Here is a 13,103-nt window from a genome sequence, read left to right as displayed (position 1 = left end):
TCACTTCTCAATTATATAAATAAAAATTATTATTTAGTCCTTATAGTATAACAAAACTAATAAGTTAGTTCCCGTGTTTTCATAAATACACTAAATAGTCCTTTTAGTTTAGAAAATTGTATTAAGAGGCCCCTCCCATTAAGTTTTAGCACTATTATTGTTAATATGTACAGTAAAAAGTGAGAGAGAAGCTAATGGTAATAGTGCAAAACTAACAGTAACAATGTTAAACATTAATAGGAAGGACCTTTTAGTTGAGTTTTCAAAAGTGCAAGGGCTATTTAGTGTACTTTTGCAAACATAAGAATTAACTAGTTAGTTTTACCACATTATAGGAACTAAATAATAATTTTTTATTTATATAAACAACCTTTTATATTTACTTCTAATAAATTCTACTATATTAAAATGTCTAGTGTTTTTTTTATTTATTTTAGTAGCCCTAGATTGATTGGTAAAAGTATGTGATTGTTAAGATCAAACTACTTGGTTGAAATGTTTGATGCTGTGTTCTTACTTCTTATTATGTGGAATATCCTTAGATTTCTAGATGCACAAGTTTAACTTAGTTTACAAATCGCTTTGAAAAACAAAAGGGTGGCCTTGCACAAAGCATCTTACACTTGTGGGCTGGAAGGGTTGGTGTACGCAATTTTACCTCTGCTTTACACAGAGGTTATGGCCTGAACTTGTGACTTTCATGTAAAAATGGAGTAACTTCACTGCTACACCAAAGCTGCCCTCTAAATAGCTTTTAACAGGATGGAAATATAATTGCCAAATAACTTGGGTTTAAATTTAAATGTGGAATAGCAATTTCACTATCTTACATTAAACACAGTAGATTTTGTAAAATTTTTGAGTTACAAGTTTCAAACACAAGTGAGGAATAGCTATTCATTAGTCATTGAATAGGTACTCAACTCCTTTCCCATTCATTCTGAAATTAAACACATCCACAGAACATAAGCTATTATATTGCTTACAAAGACAAAAAACATTTTACTCATAATGAGGTTGATGACAGAACAACTGACCAGAGTTCTTGAATATTTGTGGATATACTGACACAGGGGGGTGAACATGTGCGTAGACATGCTGGAATTCTGGCCTCTACCACTGTGTGCTTCTATCATGAAAGAAAACTTATTCTTCCCATGGATTGAAGATTTGGTCCTGAAAGTGCATGAGCCTGAGGGATGCCATTTGAAACTGAATCACCAGCCTGCCAGACATGATTAACAGTAGTTCCATTTTCTAGTGGGCCAACAATAGCAAAGATGGTCATCTCATTGTTATAATAGGTTGCAGAGATGTTGGAAACCTTAAAGCTGAGAGTGTCAGGTTGCATTGATGGGTTCATACTGGTTACTGTAGTTGGATAAGCAGTCATGCTTCCATCAGAATTTTGAAAAGCAACTAATGCCTGTGATCCAACCATGCCTGTTCCGGTTGGGTTGATTGCCCATGCAATCCATCCCGTAGGGGCTTGGTTGGTTTTGTATGCTATGTGAATGCTTCTTGTGGAGGCAAAGTAGTTCCAGTGGAGTTGAGCTTGCAGCGACGGAAGGTCGATGCAGGAATCAAAGACTTGGTTATTTGGAAAGGTAAAATTTGAGCATGATTGAGCATGGGTGAGTAGGACCAAAGCGAGAAGTATGCCAACCAGCAATGTGAGTTTGGAGGCTATGTCCATAGGGATATTGATGTTCAAAGGCTTACTCAGACTATTGTGCACCTGGCCGGCAATGGAGAGAAAGGTTTGCAGCTTGGCAAAGAAAGTCTGTTTCTGTTATTACTTGATGGAGACCAAGTTTTCAGGATTCAGGCAACTGAATTTTCAGGAGCTATTCCATAGGTGAGGGATAACACTTGTTAGAGTCCGTTTTAATAGGTGCGGGTTCGAGTAGATAGTCTATGGTTGTTGACTGGTTAATTATAATGTTCCTTTGCATGCCATGTTAGTATAGTTGGATTTAATTGTAATGACAGAGTCATGAAAGTTTGCTTCTTTTTCTATGAAGAGTTTATAAAATTTTCTTGCAAGTGTTTTCTCCAATACTGCAACAGTGTCATTTCCAACCGAATCCAAATTCGACAATACCATGTCTGGAAATTGGACACTATCTGATAAACCACCTGGAGAATAGGAGGAAACTTGCAGTTTTGTTTAGGGAAAGAAATGCATATGATATGTATCTTTCTAGAATTTGTTGTTTAATGATTGATGTATAAAGTATGTTTTGTCCAGAAAACAAGTTCATGACATGCACATGACTTGGTGTGTTAGATAGGAAATGAGAAATGTAGATGTGATAAGATGAGTGAGGAAGAAGAAATCTTTCAGGTGAAGAGATCAAGTCAAGAGCAGACAAGAAATGTTTTTTACTTGTAAGGAAATACAATATGCAAGGAAAAGAAGCAGGGAAATTTGAATATTTCATCAGAGCTGATGTGGTGGTTTTGGCTTGCAGCCTTAGGTCCAGAATGGCTGCTAATAATGCTAGTCCTGGAAGAAGCAGAATATTTTATCATTCTGTTTGTTCTGTAAATGCTGTTAAAGATTTGATTATTTCATCAGAGCTGACTGGTTCTTTGTTTACTCAGCAAAATTCAGGCAAATGTGAAAGACAAAGAAAATTCAGTTGAATTTTTTGGAATATTCCACTCTTTTTTTACGGAAATTTATTCAAGTCACATGTATGCTCGTAATTTTAACATTTTTATCTATTAGACATTTTAATTTTAATCGTAACTTAATAAGTACTTAAATCTAAAAAAAAAGTTATTTTTAAATATAATTTTGCTAAATTTATGATTTAAAGTTATGTTTAAAGTAATTTTATAAATTTATGATTAAATTTATGATTTTAAAATTGTGTTTAAAAGTAATTTTTTAAATACATGATTTTAAAGTGATATTTAAAAGTTTTTTTTTTAAAATTTAAGTATTTAAAATATATTTTTTAAAAATTTAAATATTTATTAGAGTACGGTTGGAATGTCTGATAAATAAAAATAAAAATAATAAAGTAGGTGATAAAATAGAAGTGTGCTGAGTGTTGAATAGGATTTTGCAAAATGGCCAAATGAATTTTTAGTAGAGAAATAAAACAGGGAACATTAGCAGCCATCCATCATTAATGAATAATCCAAAATTAAATATATTCTTAGTTTACTCAAACCATTTAATTTAGGATCAAAAATTCCATTTTTGACAGAAAAAAAATATAATAATTATTTTTTAAATATATTTTAATAATAGAGTTATAAAAAAATAACTTTTCATTTTTCATTAATTAGATACTTGATTGAAAAAATAAGAGTTGAGATACGAATTATCCAATTCTAAAAGTTCAAACACAATCAGATTTAAAATAATATATGAAATTTTTTCATAATTATAAATATTGTGATGAAATGTTAATTTGAAAGTTAATCAATTAATAATAAGAATGAATAGAAACAATATTGGAAGGGAATGTAAACAAATGTGAATAATGGAATGAATATCTGAGTATATAACAAGAAAACTACACCTGAGCCAGTCTCTACTTTTAAATCACCCCAAAAATACCTCCAACACAAATAATAACCTATACAAAGATATGGGTAAACTAAAAAATAATAATAAAGAAAAGGAAAAAAAAAACAACCAAGAGGGAAGAAGGCTAGAGTATCGATTGTGTTCTAAGCACCATATCCATTAGTCCCATTGACATGTTTGTCGGAGCTGTCTGTTTTCTTTCTTCTGAGGACAATGATCCAAGTTGAAACCTCCAGGAGAGCTGCAACAGCACCCAAAAATATGATAATTCCAGTGTAGATCTTTTTCCATTTCTTCTCTGGGTCTAAAATGTCAAAACCCTCATAGATGTTTATGATGCTAAGGGCGATGGTTGCATATCCAATGGAATGGTGGTAGATGTTCCAGTACAATCTGTATTTGTGATCTGGCTTTGGCCTCAACAGCAGAGCAAATACCTGCACACCATTTAATTCCTCTGTTAAAAGATATCATTAACAATTGTTTTATTCTTATATTCTAGCAGATAAAATAAAGAATTTAACAAGACACAAAGATTGACTCTTTAGGCAAAAAAAAGAAAAAGAAAAGAAACACCAACAAGAAAAGATTAATTACCTGAAGAGTTGCAAAGCAAAACAGGGTTATGCCAATATTTCTGTGTTTGCTGTATTTGATTCCAGGAGAATCGCTGCCGAGTTTAAGACCAGTTCCCCATCCAGCAACTCCAATGATATATGCAGATGATTGGCAAGCTGCATGTAGATAAAACCAAGCTGGGTTTGCTACCTTGAACACCTTCAAGTATCTTGCTATCATTATTCCCATTGGCATCAGAATTCCCCAGCTCACTGCGTTTAGTACTCCATGAACCTGACAATTTTTCAATAGAAAACCACCATTACAATCCATTCTTTTATTGGTTATCACTCAGTTAAAATGAAATTGATTGACTTTGATTGCTTACATTCTTCTTACTGCTTGTTCGGACGGTTCCTGCAACTGTTGCTCCAGTCTCAAAATTAATGGTCCCTACTGATGCTTTGTTTGCTGAATCCATGGCATGAGGATTAAAGCTAGTTCCACTCATGGTACCTTCCTGCCACACTTGGTTGGTCGATATCAGGCTACTCGTAAGATGCAGAGTAGCAAAGATTATCATATCGCCATTTGAATACTCTGCTTTAAGATTGGAGACCTGAAAACTCAAATCGCCAGGTTGCATAGACGGGGATAAGCTGGTTATTGGGGTCGTATAAGCAGTCGGGACGCCGCTGGAGTTGTGAAAAGCCAGAATAGCCTGTGACCCCACCATCTGTTGGCCGTTGGGATTGAGAGCCCATGCAACCCAACCGTTTGTGGATGCTCCAGTCTTGCGAAAAGCAATATCAGCTGTGAGGTTCGTTGGATGGTAATTCCAATAGAGGAAAGAACTCAACACAGGAAGATCGCTGCAGGAAGTAAATAATTGATTGCTGGAGACACTATGGCCCCTGCATGTTTGAGCCAAAGATGATGGAACAAATAAGGAGAGAAGCAGAGCACAAGAGAACAAAACAGTTCCCCAAGAATTCGCCATGGCTGTGAAAAAAGGCGATAGCAATTGCAGAGATATTATGGATTGATCTTGGCTTGAGGGATCCAGAACTTGAGATGTATTATATATATAGAGGAGTCTCCTAGTTGCATTCAACTAGGAAAAGCAGGCTTCTTGGAAAGCAGGTTTCTGTGACCAATTCCGCCTGGAATATGGAGAAGGAAATTGGTAAATAACAAAAAAAATAAGTAGAAAAATAGAGTAAAAAATTATATAATTTTAAATCAATATTGGAAAAGGAGAAGGAAATTGCAGGTAAAGGTATCTGGTTTCCCGTGGAAGCAGCGAAGCAGGCGAGAAAGCCCATTGGGGTGTTGGCCTATTGCCTAGTCAGCTAATTTTGATACCTAAGAATGTATTATAGGTTTATAGCTTTAAATATTAATTTTATATTTTATTATTAAAAATTTTAAAAAGCTTTTTTCTTTCAAAAATTAATTAATTTCATCTTGAATAATAAAAATTTTTGGGTAAATTATCCAACAACTTAATTTGGGCATGATTAACCATCTCCCTAAAGTTTAGGGGCAAAAAATAGATTTTTTTTCTTACTTATTAAACGTTTGTTGTTAATGAAATTCAACTTAGTAATAATAATAATGAAATCCATTAGTGATACTAACTGATATTTCTAACAGAATCTGAAAAACACATTATCCACTAATGGAGATACATAACCGTTAGTATTTTTGTTAATAAAGAATACGCTCGTAAAAATCCATCACAGATCCGTTAATGAAATATTAACTGACATATTTTATTATATTTTTATCTAATGTTTTTTTCACTAGTGAATTATAAACTCAAATACAATATATCCTATTTGAAATCCCTAGATTGTGTTCTTGAAAAATTTAAGGGAAAATTACTTTGTAGTCCCTCAGGTTTAACGTAATTAACACTTCTGTCCCTCTATTTTGGCGACCCAACACTTAAGTCCCTCACTTTCTCTTTCGTCCAATTTCGCAGTCCTTTCGTTCAAAATAGCCGTTTGGGACACGTGAATTGACAAAATTAACCCTCTTCTTCTTCTTCTTCTTCTTCTTCTTCTTCTTCTTCTTCTTCTTCTTCCTACCCAGCAACTTCTTCTTCTTCTTCTTCTTCTTCTTTCTTCTTCTTCTTCTTCTTCTTCTTCTTCTTTCTTCTTCTTCTTCCTCCTACCCAGCAACTTTTTCTTCTTCTTCTTCTTCTTCCTACCCAGCAAATCTTTCTTCTTCTTCTTCTTCTTCTTCTTCTTCTTCCTACCCAACAACTTTTTCTTCTTCTTCCTACCCAGCAACTTCTTCTTCTTCTTCTTCTTCTTCTTCTTCTTCTTCTTCAACGGGAGAAAGCATGAAAGAGAAAAAAAAAAAAAAGGAATTTCACATTAAGAGAAGGGTATTTCTGGAAAAAATTATCACCTCTCACTTTTGACTCTTTGACCAAACGGTTTAAATGAACGGAAGGACTACGAAATTGGACGGAAGAGAAAGTGAGGGACTTAAGTGTTGGGTCGCCAAAATAGAGGGACAGAAATGTTAATTACGTTAAACCTGAGGGACTAAGAAGTAATTTTCCCAAAATTTAAATCTGTCTGAAATCTGAATTTGCGTAACCACTGTATCTTTCACTGCCATCGCCATTCACCGTCCGTCGCCATCCACAGTCGAGAGGTGCACCATTTTCGGCATTACGGTCTACGAGTGAGCCATTCTCTCTCTCTCCAGTCTTGCCATTCTTGACAGAAGTCTACATAAGCGCTATTTTCTTCCTGATTCATGTTCTGTCTGATTTTTTATTCATGTTTTACCTGCTTCGTATTCTGCCTGAATCATGTTCTCCAATCTTGCGATGTTCTACCTGATTCATATTGTGTCTGATTTTTATAAAATTTTTGATTTCTATCTGATTCATGTTCTGTTCTGTTCTGTTTTTCTATTAACAGTAATAGTTTTATTTAGTAGCTGAATTCATTAATTTTAGCATTATTTTTAGTAGCAAGAAACACCGAGCTGCCTTAGTCATTGACAAAATTTAGCTGCAATTTTTGACCTGTAACTGCTCATAGTTGTACTATTTTCCTTGTTGAGAAATGCTAAAAGAACTTTCATCAAATATAATTTGTGCAACTTTTGGTTGGATTGGGACCAGAACTTTTTTCATCTCCCAACTCATATTGTGCAAACTGCTTTCTTTTTTTTTTTTCTCACAAATTATGATCTTGCTAATGATCTGCAATTGAATTGTGTCACAATCCACAACTATATATATCATTGTTTTGAAATCCAGTAAAAAAAAGAATTTAAGTTAAAAAAAATTAAGTTAATCCAGTGTGCACCAAGTGCAGGTGCATTATCCAGTGCACCCGCCGGTGCACTTGGCGAGTGCACCTGTGGTGCATTATCCCAGTGTACCATGGATTAAGTGAATTCACAGAGAGCAGTAGAGATGAGGGTATGTTGGACATCAAGTTTTCATGAAATATATAAGCTATAGTTATTAATGAACTAACTGTTAATTATATTTAATCATTAAAATAACTGATTCCCAACCGATGAAAAGAGTGTTGATATTCAAACTCATTGTCTAGTTTGTAAAATGCATGGTGAGTCTGTATCTCATCTTTTCTTTACATGTCTTTGGGCCTTGGAAGTATGGGCTTCTGAAACAGTGGTGGTGCCAAGTGATCTTGTTTTTGTCTCTTGTTGGCTATTATCCTTCTTTCTCTGCCATGATGAGGATAAGGTTGCATGATGGTTTATGCTGCTTTAGGGAATTTAGCATCATAGAAATAATGCTATTTGGAGGTACACCTCTTGGACTTCGGTTGAGTTGATTCAGTTTGTTAATACCTTCTATTCGAAATGGTCTCTTGCACAACGTTTGTCTACGATCCTTTCCCCTCAATCTTGTGGAAGTACTTAGAGTCCAACTCTCACATGGTCTTCCCCTTCTGCTGATAAGACTAAATGTAATTTTGATGCAGCCATACCTGCACATGGATTGGATTATGGGTTTGGATGGGTTTTAAAGGGTGAATTTGGTCATTTTATTCATGTCACGATTATGTTTTTTACGTGAACGAACTATTTTTCCGCTTGTGGCAGAAGCATTAGTGGCACGAAAAGCTCTTAACTGGTTGAAATTTCATAACCTGAAGCATGTTGTTAGGGAGACAATGCTTTAATGCTTGTTCATGCCATATCTTCCCCTATGCTGGGTTGCTTATGTTTTGATCTTTTAGTGTAGGATATTTGAATATTATTAATAGAGCTCGTAGAAGCTTCTATAGTTCATGTTAAGAAATCTGCGAATTAGTATGCTCATATTTATGAAAGATTGTCCTCTAAAAATTTTTAAATTATATAGAGGTATTTAGGTAGTCTTACGTATAGCAAAAAAATTACTATTAGATTCATGTATATTTAAAAAATTTATTAATTAATTTTTATTTTAAAATTATCCAATTAAAATATTTTATATTTCATAAAATTAAATGTATTTTTTTATTAAATAAATTCTTATCTGTCTTCAATATTATTTAATTAATCTAATTTTAATTGTTCATTTTATTTTGTGACTCCCATTCTCTATTTTTTCTAATCAAAAAATTTATTTTTCATTTTTAACATTTTAACTTTAATACGTAATTTTTTTTCATTCATTGTGTAATTTAATTTTATATGTTATTTTTATTATTAAGAAGTAATTATCTTACTTATTTTTAATTTATTTATATAAGTGAAATTATTTATTAAGCTATTTAAATTTAGAGAAATAAATTTTAAATTTTTATAAATAAAAGTTTTTTATGAGTAATTTTTTATTAATTAATGAGTTTTATGGACTATTTAAATTTAAAAAATAATTTAATTTTAAAAAATATAAATTTTATGCATAATAAGTTGGATAATTTAAATTTAAAAATACTTAAATATAAATCAAATATTATTTTTATAAATAATATGTTAGATTATTTAAATTTAGAAAAAATGAAATAAAAATATTATTTTTATAGTTAATGGATCAGATAATTTAATTTAAAAAAATATAGAAAATATTATATTAAATTTTTATATTACTTTATCATTATTATTTTTTTATGGGTTTGCATGTCACAATTATTATAAAAATAAAATAGAAAGAGTTTTTTTTTTTACAAAAAATATTATTAAAAGTCAATTTCTTAATGGAATAAGAGTAAACTATTGATGGGTTGATTGTTGAATTATATTGAAAAATATATTTATAAATATTAAAAATGAAGTTATTAATATATTTTAATAAATAAATAAATTATAATTTAATTATATAATTTTATTAATTTTTTTATAAATTTTTTGAATGTATATTTATTTTATATATTTTATTTTATTAATCATTCATTAAAATTGGCTCCCTAAATAAAATTTCTGAATCCATCGCTATTATTTCTATGTGTGAATGGAGTATATATCCTCCATCTCTTCTTCTTGATATAGTATGACATTATATGCTTTGATCAATGAATATGTTTATTTTAAAAAAAAAAACTATCGATGTTAAATTTTTTTTTCATATATTCTCTCAATTAATTTTAATTATGGGTCCGATTCTATCTTAAATTTAAAAATTCAGCACATTTTATAGAACTCCATTTTGTATGCAAGAGGGTAGTCAGCTTGAAACCCATGTGAATGTCGGTTGAGATTAGTGGGAATAATTAAAAGATAATTAGCCTATGAAATTGACTCTCCAAAAACCAATTAGGGTTAATTTTAAATAATTAAAAATTGGTTCACACAGCATGAAAATTGAGAAGAGAAATATCATATAGTAGATATGATGATTTCATCCTATGCATATGATTATTTATTTTCCTCATAAGTAAATGTCCAATCTAATTTATTTAGCGAAGATAATTTTTCATTTTTGATTAGACACTTAATTAATTGAAAAAAAAAAATGAAAGTTGAGATACTAAACACAAACAGATTTTTCATGAGTATGAATTTTTGTTATGAGATCTTAATTGAAATTCAATCAATTAATAAAATGAATGGAAACAATACTGATAGAGAATGAAAACAAATGTAAGAGATGGAAACAAATGCCAATGTACTCTTAAATCAACCCAAAGTACCCATAACACAAATAATAACCTCTACAAAAAATAATAACCTAAAGTGTCAGCTGTAACCTAAGCACTCCCATTGACATGCTTGTTGGAGGTGACTGCTTTCTTCCCTCGGAGGACAATGATCCAAGTGATAACCTCTAATAGAGCTGCAGCGGCACCTATGAATATGATAATTCCAGTGTAAATCTTTTTCCATTTCTTTTCAGGATCTAAAATGTCAAATCCCTCGTAGATGTTTGTGATGCTCAGAATGATGGTTGCATATCCAATGGAATGGTGGTAGATGTTCCAATACAGTCTGTACTTGTGATTTGGCTTTGGCCTCAACAGCAAAGCAAACACCTGCACAGAATTCAATTCCTCTGTTAGAAGATATGTCTATCTATGTTTCAGTTGGAATAATTTTCATTATATCTAGCAAATAAAAGAAAGAATTTAACAAGACAAACGAATGACTTTTTAGGCAAAATATTATTACCTGAAGGGTTGCAAAGCAGAAGAGGGTTATGCCAATGTTTCTGTGTTTGGTGTACTTGATTCCAGGAGAATCACTGCCCAGTTTAAGACCAGTTCCCCATCCAGCAACCCCAATGATATATGCAGATGATTGGCAAGCTGCATGTAGATAAAACCAAGCTGGGTTTGCTACCTTCAACACCTTCAAGTATCTTGCAATCATTACTCCCGTTGGCATCAGAACTCCCCAGCTGACTGCGTTTAGTATTCCATGAACCTAAAAAATTTTCAAAAGAAAATCACCATTACAATCCGTTCTTTAATTGTTTATCTTTAGTTATAATGAAATTGATGGACTTTGATCACTTACATTCTTCTTCCTGCTTGTTCGGATGCTTCCTGCAACTGTTGCGCCATTCTCAAAAGTTATAATCCCCACTGATGCTCTGTTTGCTGAATCCATGGCATGAGGATTAAAACTAGTTCCCCTCATGGTTCCTTCCTGCCACACTTGGTTGGTCGATATCATGCTACTGGTAAGGTGCAGAGTAGCAAAGAATATCATATCCCCATTTGAATACTCTGCTTTAAGATTGGAGACCTGAAAACTCAAGTCCCCCGGTTGCATCGACGGGGATAAGCTGGTTATTGGGGTGGTATAAGCAATCGGGACACCGCTGGAGTTGTGGAAAGCCAGAATAGCCTGCGATCCAATCATCCGTTGGCCGCCAGGATTGAGAGCCCATGCAACCCAAGTGTTGGTGGATGCTCCAGTTTTGCGAAAAGCAATATCAGCGGTGAGGTTAGATGGATGGTAATTCCAATAGAGAAAAGAACTCAATACAGGAAGATCGGTGCAAGCAATGAATACTTGATTGCTAGAGAAAGTATGGCCCCGGCAAGTTTGAGCAAAAGATGATGGAACACATAAGGAGAGAAGCAGAGCACAAGAGAAGAAAATAGTTCTCCAAGATTTCTCCATGGCTAGGAAAAAAGACAATATCAATTGCAGAGTTATGTCGATGGATTGGTCGTGGGTAGAGGGGACAAGTTTCCGCTAAATGGGTATGTGCTAAAATTGATCCCTGAGGTTTGGTATGAGAGTGTGGATCCAAAAACTTGAGATGTTACATATATAGAGGAGTCTCCTAGTTGCAGTTGAAAAGGGAAAACAGGCTTCTTGGAAATCAAGTTTCTGTGACCAATTCCGTCTGGAATATGGAGAGTGAAATCGGTAATTTAAGGGGAAAAAAAAAGTAAAACAGAAAATAGAGTGGGAAATTATATCATTTAAAGCGTGTATCAGTATTAGAGAAGGAAAAGGAAATCGCAGATAAAGGTGTATGCTTTCCTGCGGAAGAAGACAACAGGCAAGAAAGCCTATTGGGGTAGGCCAATGGGCCAATTGGCAAGTGAGACTAATGGGTAGGCTGGGCTCATAGTTGAGCAATTCGCTTGCACTGTTTTGGATAATTTCTTTAAACTGTCTTAAAAATTGGAGACATTCTAATCCCACATATAAAATTTATGAGAAATATTTTGAATTTATAAGCCTTAAATTATCAATTAAATTTAGTTGGTACGGTTTCATTATTTTGATTTTTTTTAAATTTTAATTTTAGTTTCAATTTTTATTTAAATATTGATTTTTATAAATAAAATTATAATATTTTTATATTTATTTGAAAATAATAAAAAATTAATATCAAAATAATAATAAATATAATAATATTAATATTTAAACAATAATATCTTTATTATTAATATACATTACATATAATTTTCGGTAAGAATATTATATTATTTTATATATAGTTATTAGTATATAATTTTAATTAAAAAATCCTGAATAGTTAATATATAAAAATATATTATATTACTAATATATAATTCACTCATATAATTAAAAAATATAAAATAATTAGTATATTTATGTTTGGAGTAATATACACACCTATTTTATTTAATAGAATAAATTATAATTAATTAATTAAATTATTTAAATTATATTATTTGAAATAATAATTATAAAATATTATTATTTTATTTTATTATTAATAATTATTTAATAGTTTAGGGAGAACTTACATTTAAATGATATGAATAATTTAATTTATAAAAATAATTAGATAATATAAAATATAAAATAATATATATATACACAATGAACTAAATTTTTATTAAATTAAATATTGGATAATTCACAAATAATTTTTAATAATTTTTATTGCTATTATATAATATTTAATTATTTATAGAATTAAAATTTAAATTCTTTAAATGGGGCTATATAATATTAATAATATAATTTATAAAATTACATAAAATATAAAACATATTATTAAAATTATATATATAATTGATTTTTTTATATGATTTTGATTCAATTTCAGTAGAGTTATTATTAAAGAATTAAAATTAAAATT

General features: G+C 31.4%; 3 protein-coding genes across 3 annotated transcripts; all 3 read right to left on the bottom strand.

Moving 5' to 3' along the window:
• Positions 1–914: 914 nt before the first annotated feature.
• LOC110607952 (cytochrome b561 and DOMON domain-containing protein At5g47530) lies at positions 915–1,888 on the bottom strand. Its single transcript, XM_021747129.2, has one exon. The coding sequence runs from the start codon at positions 1,694–1,696 to the stop codon at positions 1,133–1,135; it is 564 nt and encodes a 187-aa protein (XP_021602821.1). The 5' UTR covers positions 1,697–1,888; the 3' UTR covers positions 915–1,132.
• A 1,620-nt stretch (positions 1,889–3,508) lies between these two features.
• LOC110607945 (cytochrome b561 and DOMON domain-containing protein At5g47530) lies at positions 3,509–5,162 on the bottom strand. The gene is made up of 3 exons (XM_021747119.2): positions 4,494–5,162; positions 4,145–4,399; positions 3,509–3,984 (listed from the first exon to the last, which is right to left on the bottom strand). The coding sequence occupies exons 1-3, from the start codon at positions 5,103–5,105 to the stop codon at positions 3,691–3,693; spliced, it is 1,161 nt and encodes a 386-aa protein (XP_021602811.2). The 5' UTR covers positions 5,106–5,162; the 3' UTR covers positions 3,509–3,690.
• A 5,020-nt stretch (positions 5,163–10,182) lies between these two features.
• On the bottom strand, positions 10,183–11,924 carry LOC110607951 (cytochrome b561 and DOMON domain-containing protein At5g47530-like). Its single transcript, XM_021747127.2, has 3 exons — positions 11,048–11,924; positions 10,700–10,954; positions 10,183–10,563 (listed from the first exon to the last, which is right to left on the bottom strand). The coding sequence occupies exons 1-3, from the start codon at positions 11,657–11,659 to the stop codon at positions 10,282–10,284; spliced, it is 1,149 nt and encodes a 382-aa protein (XP_021602819.2). The 5' UTR covers positions 11,660–11,924; the 3' UTR covers positions 10,183–10,281.
• Between the last annotated feature and the right edge of the window lie 1,179 nt (positions 11,925–13,103).

Source organism: Manihot esculenta, chromosome 12 (assembly GCF_001659605.2).
Source record: "Manihot esculenta cultivar AM560-2 chromosome 12, M.esculenta_v8, whole genome shotgun sequence".
NCBI classification, from domain to species: domain Eukaryota; kingdom Viridiplantae; phylum Streptophyta; class Magnoliopsida; order Malpighiales; family Euphorbiaceae; genus Manihot; species Manihot esculenta.
This window is presented reverse-complemented; position numbering and strand designations above follow the sequence as displayed.